This window comes from Populus nigra, chromosome 1 (assembly GCF_951802175.1).
Source record: "Populus nigra chromosome 1, ddPopNigr1.1, whole genome shotgun sequence".
Taxonomy (NCBI): domain Eukaryota; kingdom Viridiplantae; phylum Streptophyta; class Magnoliopsida; order Malpighiales; family Salicaceae; genus Populus; species Populus nigra.
In genome coordinates this window covers 6,297,169-6,318,169 of record NC_084852.1, presented here as the reverse complement: position 1 = coordinate 6,318,169, position 21,001 = coordinate 6,297,169, and the positions used below count along the sequence as shown (strand labels likewise).

At 32.8% G+C, this 21,001-nt stretch overlaps 1 protein-coding gene across 1 annotated transcript; it reads right to left on the bottom strand.

The window, feature by feature from the left end:
* Positions 1 to 8,909: 8,909 nt before the first annotated feature.
* Positions 8,910 to 13,264, bottom strand: LOC133699736 (G-type lectin S-receptor-like serine/threonine-protein kinase At4g27290). The gene is made up of 7 exons (XM_062123155.1): positions 11,892 to 13,264; positions 11,301 to 11,441; positions 10,947 to 11,104; positions 10,471 to 10,681; positions 9,872 to 10,109; positions 9,643 to 9,793; positions 8,910 to 9,379 (listed from the first exon to the last, which is right to left on the bottom strand). The coding sequence occupies exons 1-7, from the start codon at positions 13,156 to 13,158 to the stop codon at positions 9,074 to 9,076; spliced, it is 2,472 nt and encodes an 823-aa protein (XP_061979139.1). The 5' UTR covers positions 13,159 to 13,264; the 3' UTR covers positions 8,910 to 9,073.
* Positions 13,265 to 21,001: the final 7,737 nt, after the last annotated feature.

Below are 21,001 nucleotides of genomic sequence, written 5' to 3'. Positions count from 1 at the left end.
GATAGTCGATTTCGGTTAATTTATTAAAAAAAAAGAATTTAAAGTTAGAGCATCAAAGTAAATAAGATGAAGAAAAAAATGGATGGCGGTTCAAAACTTTAGAAAAAAGTTCATTTTGGTCCTACTTTTAAATAATGAAATAATGTTTCGGTCTCTTTAATTTTTTTTAAAATAATTTTAGTATAAATCTTTATTTTTTTATTTTTTTATTCTTGATTAGAAAGGTAAAAGAGAGATTAGTTGAATTTGATTGTAAAGAAAAAAAGTTGATGGTTGATTTGATTTTGTTCACTAAAAAAATTAATTTTTATATTTTATGGGTTTCATTAAAAAAAAAAGAGTCTAACTTTGATGTTAATCCACCTTAAAATTACTTTAGAAATTAGATCTAATCTCGAAAATGTTTTGGATTTTAAGTTATTTTTTTATTTATAAATCAATTTTTGAATTGTTTGAAGACATTAAATAATTTATACAGGTATATAGGTTAATTCATAAGTATTTTATAGTAAAACAAATACTGAAAATAAATTTTTGAAGTTGAAAAATCAATTTTTTAATAACCCAAAACTGGAGAAACTGACAACAGGTCATCTGTTGTCCCAGATGAAGGGTCGTAGGCCGTCGTTTGCAAGAAAAAATATTGGTTGGAAAGATGACGCACCGTCCATGCATCCAAGCAAAAAAAAAAAAAAAACATTAAAATGGGCAAGCACACTTGCTTTGGGCGTAGGAATTGGTTCGTGAGATCTTTTGGATTTCTTTTTAAAAAGGCCAACCTTTATTTTTTTTTAACTTTATTTAGAAAAATCAAATAATTTATTTTTTTTAAAAAAATTATACATCAATAATTTTTTTTAACATATCTACAGGGAAAAAAAATATTACGAAGACTTAGACCCATAGAATTGAAGGGGACGCCATCTTTCAAATTCCAAATAATTCCATTCCACAAAAGGTCCAAAGAATCATACTTTAGGCAAAACATTAGTTGGTAGCCATAGGAGACTCTATTTTTTTTCTTCTATACGCTTACAAATTCAAACATGGAAGCCTCCTCGCTATCTGCTGTCAAATTTCTCCTCGACACGTAGCACTAACCCCACATTGCACTTATATTTTTGGTTTTTTAAGAAAAAATCAATAATCTAGATGATAGTTCAATAATAAAAGTTTGAAATCAAAAGGTTTGCTCTCTCTGTTATCTCAGGTTTAAACCTTGTAGTTGCTCATATAATAGCTACTAGAGACTTACATTATCGTTAACTTCAGGGCCCGTGGGATTAGTCGAGGTGCACGCAAACTTGCCTAAACATCCATATTAAACAAAAAAAAAACCCAATATAGATAAAATTAACTAACAAAACTCTTAAAAGATACGGGGAAATCACTACCCATGCCGTTCTTCATACACATAATTCATAGAAAATTTGTTTATCATTTTAGTCATACACTAACCCCACACAGCACTCACCCCCCCTCCCCCCCGTCCTTTTTTTTTATTAATTTCTAGAGACATGTTGCTGAACTAAAATCAATTCTGAATTTTAGAATGTGAAAACCTGATATTTGATTTGCAATAAAAAAATTATAGCATAATTCTCTTATTTTTCTATCAGTGGCATTTGTTAGGATACTGGCATGCAAACCTGACAAGATAAAAGGCACGAGATAGGATAAAATGAGAAATGAGACACACAAGAATTTACGTGGTTCACCCAATTGGGCTACGTCCACAGGCAAGTATAGAAGGATTTTACTAAGTAATGTGGGAATTACAACCTCTCTCAGATAATAGGAGAACAACTAAGAATCTCTCTATTATTAGGAGAAAACACCTCATTTACTCTCTCACAAATACCTCACAATTTTGTGGGATTACTCTCTCTTCACTCTCCTCTTCTCTTCTCTAACTTGGTGTGTAAAATAAGCTTGAAGGCATTGTCTATTTATAGGCAAGAGTGAGGGGACAAATGCCATAAATCATGGCACCAATTATGCCACAAATTATGCCATAAATCATGGCACCAATTATACAACAACTCCACTAATATTTTTCTTCCACCAATTAATTAAGTGGTGGCTTCACATTCTCCCACTTGAAGACTTTGATGATTTAATCAAGTCTTCACACTTGATCATCTGTGATTCTTCTATCCTTTCTATACTTGCCATCTTCATGCTGCTTATGTTTCTGCTAGGCCAGAAGAGGATCTACACCATATATACTTATCAGTGTTGACTGGTTTGGTCAAAGCATCTGCTGGGTTTTCCTTTGTGTGAATATTTTGAAAGTCCACACTTCCATCTTCCACCACTTCGCGAACAAAGTGATACTGAACATCTATGTGTTTTGTTCTTGAATGAAACGCCGGATTCCTTGCAATATGCAAGGCACTCTGACTATCACAATACAAATGAATCTTCTCTTGTTTGTGTCTGAGCTCCTCCATAAGTTTCTTCATCCATATTGCTTCTTTACAAGCTTGTGTAGCTGCCATGTACTCAGCTTCTGTTGTGGATAAAGCTACAACAGTCTGAAGTTTAGAGACTCAGCTCACAGCTCCTCCTGCAATTATGAACACATAGCCTGTAGTGGGTTTTCTTTTCTCAAGGTCGCCAACAAAATCTGAATCAACATAACCTCTGACAGTAAATTCTGATCCTCCATAACATAATGTGGCATCTAAGGTACCCTTGATATATCTCAAGATCCTCTTAATAGTATTCCAATGCTCTCTACCAGGATTTGCCATGTATTGACTAGCTGCTCCCACTGCTTGTGCAATGTCTGGTCTTGTACATATCATGGCAAACATTAAACTTCCCACTACTGATGCATACGGTACTCGAGACATCTCCATCCTCTCTGCTTCATTGCTAGGAGACATACTTGAGGATAATTTGAAGTTAACAGGAAGTGGGGTTGAAATTGGCTTACAATCTTGCATGTTGAAGCGTCGCAAGATCTTCTTCAAATAATTCTTCTGAGAAAGCCAAATCTTCCTCTTACTTCTGTCTCGGTGAATTTGCATCCCTAGAATCTTGTTTGCTGGTCCCACGTCCTTCATATCAAACTCCCTAGCCAATTGTGCCTTCAATTCTTGGACTCGATCTTTGTTGGGGCCTATTACCAACATGTCATCCACATACAACAATAGAATGATGAAAACATCATCTTCTTCAAACCTCTTGTAATACGTACAATGGTCTGAACTCAGTCTGTTGTACCCAAGGCTAATTATAAAGGAATCAAATCTCTTGTACCAACACCTCGGCGCCTGTTTGAGACCGTATAAAGATTTGTTCAACCTGCAAACCAAGTTCTCTTTGCCTGTTTCAGCAAAACCTTCTGGTTGGAGCATATAAATTTCTTCTTCAAGTTCTCCATGAAGAAATGCAGTTTTCACATCTAACTGCTCTAGGTGAAGATCAAATATAGCACACATTGCCAAGACTACTCTGATTGTAGTAAGTCGTACCACCGGAGAAAATATCTCATTGAAGTCTATTCCTTCTTTCTGAGCATATCCTTTCACCACCAATCTTGCACGATACCGCTCCACTTGATCATTGCCATCACGTTTTATCTTGTAAACCCATTTGTTGTCAATGGCCTTTCTTCCTTGTGGTAGCGGAACAAGATCCCAAGTGTTATTCTTGTGAAGAGCTTCAATCTCCTCTTGCATTGCTGTCATCCACATAGATACATCTGTGCTTTTGATAGCCTCATGGAAAGTTGATGGCTCTCTATCCTCTGTTAGAAGACAATATGCAATATTGCTCTCAGTACTATATTCTGAGTGCCAAGTCGGTGGTCTTCTTTCACGAGTCGACCGCCGAACTTCAGGAGTTTCAGACTCTATTTGTTCTTGCTCTTCATGCTCTGGTGCAGCTTTAGAAGAAGTATGATTCTGAGTATTTTCAATCTGGACTGCTGTAGTCTTCTTTAGAATGCTATTATGTTCTTCCATTTGCATTTTACCTTCTGCAAATATGACATCTCTGCTGATGACTACTTTGTGGGCAGTGGGATCCCACAAGCGATACCCCTTCACTCCATCAGCATATCCCAAGAATACATATTTTCTGGATTTTGAATCCAGCTTGCTAACTTCTTGTGTATTGTACATCACGTACACAAGACTTTCAAATATATGCAATCGAGAATAATCAGCTGGCTTCCCAGTCCACATCGCCATCGGTGTCTTCAGCTCAATTGCAGTTGATGGAGATTGATTTATCACATAACAGGCGGTATTGACTACTTCTACCCAGAATGACTGTCCTAGACCTGTAGCCTTCAACATTGCTCTTGTTCTTTCTAATAGAGTTCTGTTCATCTGCTCTGCCACTCCATTTTGTTGTGGAGTGTATGCCGTTGTGAACTGCCTTTTGATACCTTCATGTTGATAGAAGTTATCAAATTCATCACTGGTATATTCTCCTCCATTGTCAATCCTCAAACACTTGATCTTCTTTTCAGATTCAAGTTCCACCCGCGCTTTGAAAGTTTTAAAGACTGCGAACACATCTGCCTTCCTTCTAATTGGATATACCCAACATCTCATGGAGAAGTCATCTATGAATGATACAAAGTATCTTGCTCCTCCCAAGGATACAACCGATGCTTGCCAAACATCAGAGTGAATCAGGTCTAAGATGCATTTGCTCTTAGTTGTTGATGTGTCAAACTTCAACCTGTGCTGTTTGCTTGTAACACAATGCTCACAAAAGGGTAAAGTAACCTTTGTAAGCCCAGGGAGTAACTTCTGATCAGAGAGAACTTTCAAACCTTTCTCTGACATGTGGCCTAGTTTTTGATGCCACATCATCGTGTTCTCTTCTGCAGGACTGGCTGATGTGATTGACGCTTCTGCCCCATGATGTGTTTCTCCCATTAATACAAACATGTTTGCAACTGTCTTTCTCGCCTTGAAAACCACCAGCGCTCCTTTGACAATTTTCATTATTCCATTGTCTGTTCGGATTTTACAGCCAAGACTATCAAATTATCCTACGAACAAAAGATTCTTCTTTAAGTCTTTCACATGTCGCACTCCTGAAATAATGCGAATCAAGCCATCATACATCTTCAATTTGATGGTGCCAATGCCAGCAATCTCTACAGCATGATTATCACCCATGAACACTTTGCCTCCAGAGATGGGTTCATATGTTTGGAACCAATCTCGATTAGGAGTCATATGCCACGTTGCTTCTGAATCCATTAGCCAGACCTCAGTGAGCTCTTCTCTATCTGTAGAGATTGTCGCTGCTTCACTATATAAAACCTCTCCATCTTCTGAGGTGCTTGCAACACATCCTTGAGGTTTTGATGACTCTGCAGTATTCTCTATACCCTTTTTAAACCAACAATCCCTTTTGAAGTGCCCTTTTCTACCACAGTTGTAGCATTTCACAGTCTTCTTGCTTCTTGATTTGGACCTCCCTTGCCTTTGACTCCCACTAGAGCCACACTCCGTTGATCTCCCTCTTTACACCAATAATGCCTCTGCTTGGTTTGAACTATTTCTGTCTCCTTTATTTTTGCGCCTATTTTCTTATTCCAAGATGGCGGCTGCAACATCATCAAAGACTAAATAGTCTGTGAGGATATTATTGGTCAAGTTGATAATGAGTTGATCATACGAATCTGGAAGACTTTGAAGTAGAAGCTCTGCACGTTCACTTTCCTCTATTTGTTGACCCAACGTAGTGAGTTGTGAAAATAGAGTCCTTATTGTGTTGATGTGGTCAGTCACCGCCGTGGTTTCTGCCATTCGAAGGGTATAAAGTCTCCGCTTTAAGAAAATCTTATTGTGTAAAGACTTGGATTCATATAGCTTTGTTAGAGTCTCTCATATCTCTTTAGCTGTTTTCTTCTCAACCACACTTGATAATACTTCATCAGCTAATGCTAAATGTATGTTAGCAATAGCATTGCCATCCATCTCATTCCATTTTGCATTATCAGTGATCTCCGCGGGTCGATCCCCAATTGCTGCCAAACAATTGTCTTTCCTTAAGATTGCCTTGATTCTCATTTTCCACAATGAAAAATTGCTCCCCTTGAACCTCTCAATCTCGTACTTTGCTGCCATTTTATTCACCGTGATCTATTCAGCTATCACCATTTCACAGATCTATAACGTATATAGAACTAGTATCGTGTAAATAACACTTCACTAAGTAAGTTCCCAGGAAAGATTGGAGGGGTCACAAACGGTCCCGCTTAAAACCTAATCTCCTTAGACAGAACTTCCTAGCCTGTATTTATTCACCGCACTGATTTTCTATAGACGCCAACAGTATCGTATGTAAACAGTATCGTATGGGTGACTAGTGCCGTATAGGTGAATAGTGCCGTAGACGTGAATAGTAACCATATACACGAATGACTTTTGTGTATTAACAACACCAACCAAGAAGGCTCTGATACCACTGTTAGGATACTGGCATGCAAACCTGACAAGATAAAAGGCACGAGATAGGATAAAATGAGAAATGAGACACACAAGAATTTACGTGGTTCACCCAATTGGGCTACATCCACAGGCAAGTATAGAAGAATTTTACTAAGTAATGTGGGAATTACAACCTCTCTCAGATAATAGGAGAACAACTAAGAATCTCTCTATTATTAGGAGAAAACACCTCACTTACTCTCTCACAAATACCTCACAATTTTGTGGGATTACTGATGCAACCATATTATTCAATAGTTTCACCCACATTTAACTAGTGTTTTGCCTATGTTTTATATATAAAATGCCTTGATATTCTTTGTTTTATGTTTTGAAGGCACTTTTGGATGAAAGATGCAAAAAGGAGTAAATTGGAGATAATTGGCAGATTTGACCTTCAGTCGATGTTTTGTGCAGAGCATGAGCTCTAGAGGTTGAAATGAAGTGATTCCAGTGGAATTAAAAAGGTAACATCCATACCTTTCTAGACATCTAAGGCAAGAAAATAAAATAAGGAAGAGCATGGAAATCGCAGCCTTCAAAGTCAAATCTCGCAATCTGCCAGTGTTGACCTTCGGCCATTCCAACTTGAATATCTGGAGCTACAGAAGTCCAATTGATGCAAACTCAATTTTGTTGGATTCATGACTCAAAGTTATATAAACGCTCAAAAGTTCAGAAAAAAACGATGTCATATGAGGGAGATATGATTTTTCAAAGATGACATCTGAATTCTGCCAGCAAACAGGTTTCGTGAAGAAACGAGTCCAAATGACATTCCGAAGCATTTAAACCGATATCCAAGTTTTTATTTCAGCAATTTAGCTCCTCTAAATCAAAGCTTGAAGATTTCATGCAAGGCTATTTCTCCTTTTTAGGAAAATAGTTATTGAAGTACTTAAATGTAAACAATCTACTTAATGGAGGACTATTTTGTAAAATAGAGACCTAGGGTTTCCTAGGATATAAAAAGAATGAGAGAAGAGAAGGGGAGCAGCCAGCCAAGGAGAGAAAAACGCCCCCTTCCTCTAAGAAACCCTAAATTATGCATTCTTCCTTCTTTTTGATTAGTTGTTCAACAAACATGCAAGGCTAAACACTTTTTCTTGGTTGCAAGGACACGGAAACCTTCGGATTTCAAGAACTGTGAGATTTATTTTACCTTTTCTTTTCAGTTTATATGATGAATATGTTTGTTCTCTTATGCTTATTTTTCCTATGATTGTTTATTTTAATTGCTAGAGCGGACTCTAAGTTATTATTGTAGACAATCTATTGTTAAGTTTGATATCAAAACCGGAGTTGTGGTATATGAACTTGTGAAGCAACTGAGTTTAATAATTGTGGCGGATCTACGTTATTAATCTTAGGGAGAACATTCAATCAAATCAAACATAGACTGCGGACAGTTATGTTTTCTTGATTAATCAACTTATCTAGTTCTTAAGGCTGCCATTGAATTAAATTACTAGTGCGGACACTGTGGTTGTTTGATGGTTAGGGCTAGTTATACGGCGGATCCGTTAACTAACCAATGTTAAGAAGAGATAAATATTCAGAATATAAATTGATGTTTCGTTTCCATGATCAGTTCTGATTTCTGTAGGTGGATGTGTGCATGTGACCAAGGTTTGTTCTCTTGATAATTTTCTGATTTTATTAAATTTAGTTTGATAGTTTTCTGTTTTCTTTTGCTTTAGCCTAGATAACGTCCAACCCCCCCCCAATTGCATATCATCTAGCATAAAAATCTGACTTGAATCTTCCTCGTGGGATCGACCCCTTGCTTGCTCTATACTATCTTGTGTGTTGTGTTTGAAGCTAGGGTAATTAATTTGTGCGACCGCGACATCGCAACAATTACTCTCTCTTCACTCTCCTTTTCTCTTCTCTTACTTGGTGTGTAAAATAACCTTGAAGGCATTGTCTATTTATAGGCAAGAGTGAGGGGACAAATGCCATAAATCATGGCACCAATTATGCCACAAATTATGCTATAAATCATGACACCAATTATACAACAACTCCTCTAATATTTGTCTTCCACACCAATTAATTAAGTGGTAGCTTCACAGCATTCATTAACCTAATAAAAAGAAATGTAAAGGAAAATAAAAAAAAGACAGAGATGGCTATAATAAATGGAAGTGTATTGGAAGGAACGCCATTTGAATTCTAATTGGATATAACAGATCAACGGCGTTGGTATTGCTAGAAATATTTGAAGGAGAAAAGTAAAAATAGAAATATAGAAAACATGGTGAAAAATAAATCTCATTTATATAAATATTACTCTCTTAAGAAAGGAAGTCTCAATGGATTTGAACTTGGATTTATAATACTCTAAATATATATTTATACTAGTCTAAGATAATTCAAGAAATTTAAAAAATAAATATTTATTTAATAGTTCAATGTATAAATCTAGAAAATACCTTTAAAAAATAGAAAACAAAGACTTCAAAATTAATTCCAACGTTAATGACCTTACACAGTGCAGTTCTGAGGTAGATACGTTTGTCACCGGGGACAATATCGAGAATATAAGAGTACACGGCATAACAATAGAGAAACAAAATATCAACACCGACAACATTAAAAGCAATCTATCTTGGTTCTAACTCTGAAACCGAGCATTCGTTAACTGAACATGGTTTGCTGAGGCTGGATGAACAGTTTGCTCCAATCACATCCCTTTCAGTGAAGAAACCTGGTTGCTTAGGCTGAGGCAGTACATCATCATTACCTAACATCAAAACTACATTTGACATGGTTGGCCTAATTTCTGGATTTTCTTGCACGCACAATAAACCCACGTGAATTGATCGTAGCACTTCTGATAAATTGCATGTTATAGCTATTGAATCTGCAGCCAGTTCCAAAGACCTGTTTTCTTTGAACAGTATCCAAGCCTAATAAACAAAACCATGTTATTATAACAGATTTGGTATCTAGAAATAAGAAAATATTTGCATTGACTCCATCTCCCCATGACTCTTTGATCCAAAACCATCATGCATATCATTTTCAGACTGGATTAGTTTACAGACTCTTACAAATATTTAAAGCATTTGAAGTGTCCGAGTGTCCAAAACATGCCAAGCACCTGCAACCTAACATAGGTGCTCAAGAGTAAAATGAAAAGAAGAGTAAATAAAATAGTTTTGAAACTTACATGCCCAAGAAGGTTGAGATGGTGGTCTGGATGACTGAATCCTCTGTTCTTGTTCCCACTCACTATCTCTAGCACCAATACACCGAAGCTGAAGATGTCTGATTTTACCGAGTAGAGTCCATAATTTGCATACTCAGGGGATATGTAGCCGCTGCACTCATTCATGGAATGTTAAGAGGTGTATGTGAAAAAAAAGAGATAAAAATCACATGTCAGAGGAGACACTTACTATGTACCAGCCACTTTATTAGTATTGGCTTCAATTTCATTTCCTCCAAAACTTCTAGCCAGGCCAAAATCTGAAATTTTCGGGTTCAGCTCATAATCCAATAAAATATTGCCGGCTTTCAGGTCTCTATGAATTACTCTTAATCTTGAATCCTGGTGAAGATAAAGAAGTCCACGAGCAATACCATTGATAATGTTGTAGCGCTTAGGCCAATCAAGTAGAAAGCTTCGTGTTTTTTCTGTCAATTATTTGCCCAAGTCAAATCATTATAGCATCAGATTCCTAAATGGATATGAAAGGTACGAAAGAAAGGAAATGAAAACTTAAAAATCAAAGAATGTTCAAATAAAATCACAAATTGGTTTGCCATTTTCCCAAGAGTTTTGAAGGAAACACAACAGATGATTGTTTTGGAGCTTATGGCTCCCCATTTGTCCCAGTAATTAACTTGTATCCCCGACTCATCTAGTGTGCTTTTTTTTCTTCTTAAGCCACAGCTCATGGCCTTGTTCACTGAGATTTGGTTACGGTGCAATGACTGCCCTATATTGCCATTATATAAATGGAAAGAATTTGTAGCGGTTTTGAGAGATTCATACCGAAAATAAAAAAGTCCAAGCTTTTGTTAGGCAAGAATTCATAGATCAACATCTTTTCATCTCTTTCGATGCAGCATCCTAGAAGCTTCACTAGATTCCGGTGCTGGAGTTTCATAATATAATTGGCTTCATTTTCTAACTCATCAAGACCTTGTCTCGAAATCTTAGAGAGCCTCTTCACTGCTATTTCTCGTCCATCTGCTAATGTTCCCTGCAAACAATCACTCAGTATCATAAGCAATCATTTGTCTTGTGAAATTCGGGAATCACAGTGTGATGTTCCGCACTACTTGCATCTGTTGTGACTATAAAGTTTGAACACTTTCCAAGCAGTCATTGTTTTATGTTTAAAGGCTGTCCGTGGTAGAAGTTCCAAGCAAAGTAATAACAACATATTATAAAAATCAGAGCTGCCATCAGTTTGTGCCATGAAAAATTGAAGCAACCTAGTTGCATGATTGTTTTTAGATTAGTACCTTATAAACTGTTCCGAAACCCCCTTCTCCAAGTTTATTGTCGGTAGAGAAATTATTTGTTGCACAAGCCAAGGTACTGAAATCAAACAATGGAAGTTCCAGATCTTCCTTCCTCTGCATCTTATTTGAACTTCTTTCCAGAGCTTCTGTCATTTGTCCTGCACGCAGAACAGACTTGAATAAGAAAGAAGCATGGGAACAATATTTTTGGTTACAGTAAGCCACCAAATACTCTTTTAGCATTTTGACGATGCCTTCCATTTTTAAAAATCAAAATTCAAAAGAAACAAAACATCTTATCTGAAAATTGAGAGACAGAGTACTTGTTAAATGTTCATGGTGTGAATTACGTACTGTTTTTCTGATGCTTCTTCATCCAAGCATACAAGACCAAGGCTAGGCCAAGGAACAGAATCCCAGTAGATAACACAGAGCTTATTATGATCCTATTCTTGGTTTCGCCTTTTTTATTTATCCTGGCACCATCTCCAATATCTACAACATGGAAGAGAAAAACTGGAGTTAAAAGACAACAATAGGAAAGTCAAGAGGTATTAGCTACGATTTGTCCGTGTTGACAATGGTTATCTATTAGCTACGATTTGTCCGTGTTGACAATGACTTCTATTTAGTCTGCCCTGTGGATAGTGCATATTTTGATTCATTTCCAAATTCGTTCTTAGTAAAGTCTCTGTATCCCGTGTAATATAGTTACAAGGAAACACGGTTTGCAACGAGATTGAAAATGAAGATTTTTGAGAAATATACTATAATGGAAAAGATAGCTGCAGAAGCGCAGGAAAAATAAAGTGAAGGAAAATCTTCTTCTATATCTAATATGCTTGATTTCCTATTTTAGCTTTAAATTGGCAGTTACTATTTAAAGAATGACTCAGCCACAAGTTGCTAGATAGTGAGTTTTCTTGTCTTAAGATAAATTCATACCTGGTTCTGATTCGGCCATTCGTATATAAATCTCTTGCTCGTTTTCAGCAAAAACTCTAATGTCAACCAGGTCGCCGAACCAGAGCAAGCACCCACTTCCTCCGTTCCTGATGTCCAGATTTGAATATGCTGTACAGTTGCATTTCTCCAAGCACGTGTTCCTGCACTCCTCAAGATTCATCGTCTTGCTAAACCACGATGATTTTGTCTCAGGCATCTTCACTCCAGCGAGCTTTCGGAACTCATCTCCAGAACAATTTAGTGGAGTCCTTCTAACACAACCATTTGCCCAATCAGTCACGTCCCAATCTCTTGGGGATTTTGGTACAAATCCATTCAAGCAATCACACATTGGAGAGCTTTGAATATCACAGAAACCATTTGCACCACATAGTGCATATCCATCACAATTATCTGTATTTGCTGTTTCATAAAGCAACCAACTTTGTGTTTTCTCAATCCAAGTAAAGCTCGCGATATCACCATTCTGTCTTGTCACGAGCCTCCAATGCATCGACTTATCAACAAGACTTTCTCTGTAAAATATCTCCTTCTCATTGAAAACAAATTCATATTTGTATATCGGATTTGGTTTTGTGCTAGGCACGCCACTGAACCGCAGACCATCCCAGAGTCCAGATCGGTACTTCACTTGCGAACCTTCCATCACAACAATGTCAGGATATCCATAAGGAGCAAGTTTACATGTAATGTTACCTCTGGAAGGATCATCTTCTGATTTCCATGATGTCATGGACCATTCCATTCCTGTTATTCTACTCCTTCCTAGCTTCATGCCTGGCAGTATCGTATCAGTCGGATGTTCAAAACTCTGCCACAAGGAATTTTCAAGGTTGTTATCGCCCTCCTCTTTCACAACAAGGTTTCCTGACTCCAAAAGTTGAGCGGTTGGATTCCTCGCAGGTCTTGCTGTGTTGGAAGACCAAATCACGCTCCCACTGCGATCGAGAAGGATAAGAATTCCTTTGTTTGTTATCTTTAAGACCCCCAACGAATCATTAAGGGGAGTTTCTCTATTGGCAACCCAAACTACAGTTTGAACTGGTATTTTCCCATACCATATGCCCAGGTATCTGTTTTTGGACTTTCCAGGGCTGAAAAATCCTAATTCATAGGTTCCATCTGCTGAAACTATGGTATCGCCATCCCTGATGAACTGAGTTGTGTTTATGATGTCAATGGCTGTGGCCGTTACTCTATTCAGCAATGAAAAGAAGCAAAAAAGAAGTATGGGAATGTAACCCATCGTTACTTTCTATGGTTTTTTTCTGTAGCTCAGTTAATGAATGGCTTAGATGTGAAAATATTCATATTTATAGCCACAACTTCTTCACCACGAAAGCGATGTTCCATTTTTCATGTATGAGTGAACAATCATCTTCAAGGACTCCATTTTCTCATTCTTAACGAATAGAGGATTGCATTCACATGTTTATTCAGACAACTTCTCTCTCCTCACATTCTTAAGGGGGAGATTAAGACATTTTTAGATTATTATTATTATTATTTTATTATACTCAACCAATGAATCTCACTGTTCATTGAACAATAGGCAATTTTTTATATGAAAATACCTTTTTGATCCCTTAATTTTTTGAATTTCTCATATTTGATCCTTGTAGTTTTGAATATTTACATTCCAATCCAAACTTTATTTCCCTTATATTTTAGTTCTTGTGAGATGGAAAAAGAGTAGAAAAGTTCAAAAAAAAAAAAAAAAAAGAAGAGAGAAAGTTTTGAGCATCCATATTCTTACCACAAAAAAAATTGATTTTAGCAATAATAAATTTATATTGGAGAAGAGAGTTTTATAAAAATGGTTTTACTCTTTAATCATATTAAAAAAAATTAGATCGGGATCCAAAAATATTTTTCATTTGATTTGATTTTAAGTTTTTAAGCTAATTAGAGGGTGCTTTAAGATTAAAAATAAAGTTATTGAAGTTTTTATAATATTTTTAAATAAAAACTTGTTGAAAATTAGGTTTATACTTTATAGGACCTAAAAACTCACAGCCTCATTTTCTAGACATAGGATTGTTGCTATACTTCACCTGCAAAATTATTTTAAAAAATATTTTTATGAATAATTATATTATATATGAACCTAATATGTGGATTTTTTTAAAAAAAATGTTCATGAATATTCAACAAGTCATATATCTGTTTAATTTTTAGGAATAGCTGTCAGTTTTTACTCGAAAATATATCTGTTTTTGGACTTTCCCGGGCTGAAAAATCCTAATTCATAGGTTCCATCTGCTGAAACTATGGGATCGCCATGCATCCCTGATGAACTGAGTTGTGTTTATGATGTCAATGGCTGTGGCCGTCACTCTATTCAGCAATGAAAAGAAGCAAAAAAGAAGCATGGGAATGTAACCCATCGATCGTTACTTCTATGGTTTTTTTTTCTGTAGCTCAGTTCATGAATGGCTAATTAGATGTGAAAATATTCATATTTATAGCCCCAACTTCTTCACCACGAAAGCGATGTTCCATTTTTGACATAAAAGCCGAAGCTATATAGTTTTCTGTGAGGTCATATTCTTCATCCATGACTGAACAATCATCTTCAAGGACTCCATTTTTCTCATTCTTAACGAACAGAGGATTCCATTCACATGTTATTCAGGCAACCTCTCTCTCCTCACATTCTTATGGGGGAGATTAAGACATTTTTAGATTATTATTATTATTATTTCATTATCTGTGGCATCACCCTTTCCGATGGACTGAGTTGTTTTTATAATGTCAATGGCTATTGCAGCTTCTATATTCAGCAATAAAAAGAAGCACAAAAACTGCATGTTGTTTCTAAGACTGCTTGTAAGTGTAGTTGCGATTATTTTTTAAATAATTTTTTATATCAAAATATATATTATTAATATTTTTTTATTTAAAAAAATTATTTTTAATATCAGTACAATAAAATAATTCAAAATATATTAAAATTTTTAAAAACACGTGAAGCGTCGGTGTAAGCCCAGATGGAGAGCAAGGATCCATTTTTATAAAGGCAAGCTGTAGTAGTTTTTCAACTGCACATTGATGAGGGATCGTACACTTTTATGAAACTCGTTGGATTCTTGACTTTATGGTGTTGTTTGGTCACTTTCTAGGATTTTCCTTTTGCTTTGATTGGTTTTGGTTGCTGGAACATAGATAATCCCCAACAATTTGCCCTTTCTCCTTGTTTGGAATACTAGTAAGTTTTGTATGAGGAAATATTTTGAGAAGATGCAAAATATCTAAAACGTGTAGTCAGTGCAAAAATGTATTGTTTATCCTTTTATATTTTACTATGGAACAATTTTATTTTTTTTAATTTAATTCTCAATTTTTTTTTGTAAGTTTATATATTTTTTTAGCCAAATTCCAAGGAAATTAAATCAAACTATGGATAAAATTGAAAGATAGGGGACTAAATTTAGTCCTCATACTTTAAAAATTATACTTACTCGGTATCTCAATATTTTTTCAATTTAATTTTGATATAAAAATTTATTTTTATTTAGTTTTTAGTTTTTAATTTGAGAGAAAAAAAAGAAAGGCCGTTGAATTCCTATGATAGAGAGAGAAAAATATCATTTGCTTCAATTTTAGCCACCAAAACAATCGGTCTTTGTATCAAATGGATCCATTCGATGAGAAGAATTCATATTAGGTGATTGTTTTTACCTTGAAAATGCCTAAAAAACATATGAGCCTAGGATGATTTTTTGTTTATGGTTGATTTCAGGTTTTGGGATGGTTTTTTAAGGTCATTGATAGGTTTTTTTTGTAATTATTTTTTATTTATATTTAAAGTAATAAATTTTCTCTCTTTTGTTTTGTTTATAGAGTCTCTTTTAAATAATGATTAATTTTTAGTAATTTTGTATGTATTTATTTTTTGAAGAATTTTTTTTGATTCATCTATAAGTTTTTTTTCTTTTAAATAGATGAACTTTGTTTTTTAAAATAAAAAATATTTATTTTCATATAATATTTATAATATGTATAGCCTTGTATAATATTTATTTTTTCTCTTTTATTTTATTCAATCAATTTAATGTATGTATGTCTATTTATATTAATGTTTGATTGAATAAAAAACTATTTTAATAAATAAGTTTAGCAAACATAACCCGGTAAATATCTTTTATTACAAGATTAAACATCTTGATTTACACATGTCTCTCGATTTTTTTAGTTTTAGTTATCATTTATAACTAGTTTTTTTATTTATTAAAGCACATAGTTCTTAATTTATCTGATTATATATTTATATAAAATTATTTTTTATTTAAATATTTTTTTAATTACAAATACGCAATGAAAAATTTTCTATATATAAGTTTTTTAATTAAAAAAAATATCTAACCAATAATGAAATACAGATACAATAACTAGTTAATTAGCTATCACTTGTCATTTGACCCACTTGAATTCAATTCTACCACATGAAAGAAGGCGTTAATCACGTTGAATTTGCTGGACCTTACACAGCAGAATAAATGCAATCCGACATGTTCCTCAGTCCTTACAAATCATGGAAGGAGGCGTTGAATGTTAATCACGTTGAATTTGTTGGACCTTACTACGCAGAATATATACAATCCACGTGTTCCTGCCTCGATAATTAAAACGTGTTACAATCCAAGTGTTTCAAAATATTTTTTAATTAAAAATATATAAAAAAATATATTTTTTATTCTTTAACTCCGGGATATTAAAAACATCAAAATATACTTAAAAAGAAATTACCAATTTAACATATTTTTATATAAAAAACAACAAATTAAACCGCAATAATAAAAGTCTCAGGACAGCATGTTTCTCGTATAGAATAAGGAATACATTTAATTATCATTGACAAATATTCTTGTACGAATACCTAACCTATAGGTCCTGCGATATTTCGGATCATGAGTAATATATCAATAGATGGCGTTAATGCTGTTAAATATTTGCATGTGTTAATTCTAAAAGATGTAATTTAATTAATTAAATTTTAAATTTATTTTTCAGAGATTAGGATAATTAAAAACTTACATGACTGTTAATTTTAAAATTTGTAAGATTAGTCGAGGTATGCACAAGATAGCCCGAATATCCACATTAATTTTTTAAAAAATTAACATGTGTCACTTGCTCACAACATGAATCTTTCACTTATATATTTTTGGTCTATAAATGTTTTTGAGGATTTTATTTTGGTCCCTATATTATACTTTGTTTTGCAGAAGAGTCCTTCATTGAAAGTTTTTTGTCATATCTTACAGTCATATACAATTTAGTTCATAAATGATTTATCTAAGTTAAATCCCTACATATCAAATTATAAATTTAGTTAAAATTAGTCAAATAATTAAAATGAATTGATGAATAAGGCATGATTTAAATGGATTTAAAAATATATACTCATTGAAATAAATAAACAAAATGAAGTAAAAACAATTCTCATATCATAATATCAAATCTTCCAAGGCTATTGGCTTGATAATATTATTTATATCGATCCTATAGGTTTCTTTGGTGAAATACGGTGCCTGTAGCAGAGCTCTAGTGTTCAGCCTCAAGTTCTCCTTGCTCATCATCTATATTTGTATTTTATTATTATTTGCGACCATTGTGCTTTTATATTTCTTATCACGTCAGATGGTAATCTCCGAAGTACTTAGATATACGTTTCGGCTAATAGTAGAGCACTTTAGTCTATTTTTGATAAATTTGGAAATTTTCATGGAGTCACTTCATTAAAAAAAAAAAAAAAACTTATTTCGAATCCATATAATAATCTTAAAAAATATAAATATTTAAGATTTCTTCGTGCCAATTAGAATCATATAGAACTCACAAGATTAGTGACCCACATGACATTCCAAAAAAATTTCAACTCAAAAAAAAAATTTAGAAGACAATTATTTTTTTAAAGAGGTAAAAAAAAATCAATAATTGAGTTAAACCTTGATTAATATGATAAAACAAACTAGGCAACAACAAGAAAAATAAATTAAAAAATAATTAATATTGCCCCTGACAAAGCTGGGTTAACAGGCGAAACACATGATCTGGTACATGAAATCATAATAACCTTATAAAAAAATAATATCAACAAAAATCAACTATAAAAAGCACATGAAAAAAAAAATCAAAGTAAACTTGACCTTACCTTTCGAACCTGTGACCTAAATAGTTAATGAAAGTTCCAACAAAAACAGGATTACAAACAAAACAAATAATAATCAAGAAAATAACAACCAAAGCTAACATAAAGTAAAATGAATTGAAATATTAAAAGATGCAATTGAAAACATTATCTAATTAAGAGAATGATATAAAATATTGAGGGATGAAATTAAAAATATAATTTAATTAAGAGAATAATTTTAAAAAAATAAAATTAAAAGTACGAGTCCAAATATGAAAGATGAAAAAAATCAAAGAAGGATTAAATTGAAAGAAAATTCTAATTCTATGGATAATCTAAAATAAAATAACTAGTAATAAAAAAAATAGCGATCAATTTGAAAATTCCCGAGACCATGGGAACTATGCCTCTTCGCCTTGACACTATTCATATATAGTGTTCATTACATATAGATATACCAATGAAATGTGTCTGTCACTATATTTTAGAGACCATGAGACTTGTTCACTTCTCAATGCGGTGATAATTAATGATTTTCTAACTATTCATTTTTTTTTCCAACAAAATCATCGACAAAATAAAAAATCGTTGGTAATATTTGAAAGGCTTTCTGAAAAATTCCGTGCAAGTTAAAAATTTGCATTTGACTTAACAAACGGAGTCGCTAAGAAAAATATTTAAAATATTAATATTTAATTGCCCTTTGGTAAAAACTAAAATAAAAGAATGGAATCATAATAAACAAGGCTTCATCTTCTTCTTTCTTCTTCTCTCACACACTTGTTTCTCTTCTCATCTCTTCTTCCTCTGCTTCTCATCCAAAATCAAGCATTGTCTTCTCTTCTCATCATAAGGTATTCTTGGGTTTATTAACAATGTTTTTTTTTTATTTTGCTTTTTTTTTTTAATTAAGAGCCTACATAAAGCACAACATTAAGGTAAGAATTTTTCATTCCTTATCATTATTTTTTTGTGTTTTTGTTTTTTTGCATTATTTTTGTTCAATTTGGGGTTCTTAATAATATTATGAATTAAAAAATGACATGAATTTTAGTTATTATTGAAATACTTTTTTCATTGTTTTGTAGAATTTTAGTACTTATTTTTCAAATTTGTTGTTCAATTTCAAATAAATGTGTAGGATTGATTTTAATTATTATTTTTAATTAATTACATTTAGAATAATTTTTTGTAAATTTAGGATTAAAAATATTATCACTTAGAAATAATTTTATTTAATTTTAGTTGTTATTGTAATAATTTTTGCATTGTTTTGTTGAATTTTAGTAATTGTTTTTCAAATTTGTTCAAAATTCAAATAAATATGTAGGATTTATTTTAATTATTATTTTGAATTTATTCCATTTAGAATAAATTTTTTAAATTTTGGATTAAAAATATTATCACTTAGAAATAATTATGTTGAATTTTAGTTGTTATTGTAATATTTTTTGCATTATTTTGTTGAATTTTAGTTTTTTTTTCAATTTTGTTGTTCAATTTTAATATTTAAATGTGTAGGATTAATTTTAATTATTAATTTGAATTTATTCCATTTAGAATAATTTTTTTTAAATTTAGGATTAAAAATATTATCACTTAGAAATAATTGTGTTGAGTTTTAGTTATTATTGAAATAATTTTTGCATTGTTTTGTGGAATTTTAGTAATTTGTTTTCAAATTTGTTGTTCAATTTCAAATAAATATTTAGGATTGATTTTAATTACTATTTTTTATTTATTCCATTTAGAATAGTTTTTTGTAAATTTAGGATTAAAAATATTATCACTTAGAAATAATTTTGTTGAATTTAGTTGTTATTGTAATAATTTTTGCATTATTTTGTTGATTTTTTTTTCAATTTTGTTGTTCAATTTCAATTAAATGTATAGGATTAATTTTAATTATTATTTTGAATTTATTCCATTTAGAATAATGTTTTTTTTTGTAAATTTAAGATTAAAAATATTATCACTTAGAAATAATTGTGTTGAGTTTTAGTTGTCATTGTAATAATTTTTGCATTATTTTGTTGAATTTTAGTTTTTTCTTTCTTTCAATTTTGTTGTTCAATTTCAATTAAATATGTAGAATTAATTTTAATTATTATTTTGATTTTTTATGTTAATTTGAACTGTTTATTGAAATTACTAAAATTTTTTTTATAAATTTTTATTTTAAAGAAAAATTTAAATGAGAAAGATTTGATAATAATATTGTTAAGAGGGTTTAAAAAAATTACATCGCAATTAGATAATATGGAATTCATAAGAAAATTAGAAGACATGTTTCATTGAAATTTCTAAAAATTCAAAGAAATTATAGCACGATGCTCATTTTATAGATGCCTTGCTGGAAACCTGTAGTGTGTAAATAAAGATTTATTTATGTTTAATTATTTTAGTTTGTATTTAGATTTAAAAGATGTTTTGTCCGTAACTGGTTTGCCAAATAGATGAAGAACCAGTTTCAGGTATAGATCTTAGTGGTGAAGAGACATGTATGCAATATTTTGGTATTGATGGCTGTACAACGTATAAAGATAGAGCAGAGGCAAGAAAAAGAAAATCCTCTGTTCATATGTCTTGGTTGAAAAAAGAAATTCAACATATTCCTAATGACATTGACATGAACAACCCAGATCTTGTCACAAACGCGAGAAAGGAAAGGTTCGTTGTTTTATGAAGATCAACTTGGTCACAGCAGACCCTTGTTAACTCGAAAATTAATTCGTTTGTTTCCCAACCTAACTTGAACAAGTAGATAACTTATTGGTGGTTATGGCAGTATGGCTTCATGGCTGTGAAAACTACCTAGATTAAAATGTGTTTTCCAAATGTAATCTATCATCATCTTTCACTCTTCAGGAATTTGATAGGCTATCAGAGAACAACTAACAGTAACCAGCTTGGGTCAGGACCTTCTTGCATTAAAGATAACATATCTGATCAC

Bases quoted from the DNA above. Each gene is read 5' to 3' on its own strand.
- LOC133699736 (XM_062123155.1), bottom strand. From the start codon at position 13,158: ATGGGTTACATTCCCATACTTCTTTTTTGCTTCTTTTCATTGCTGAAT. The intron at 11,442-11,891 runs GTATGAATTTAT...TCCATGTTGTAG, and splicing joins AATGGCCGAATCAGAACCAG to ATATTGGAGATGGTGCCAGG. The intron at 9,380-9,642 runs GTAAGTTTCAAA...TTTGTTTATTAG, and splicing joins ATCTCAACCTTCTTGGGCAT to GCTTGGATACTGTTCAAAGA.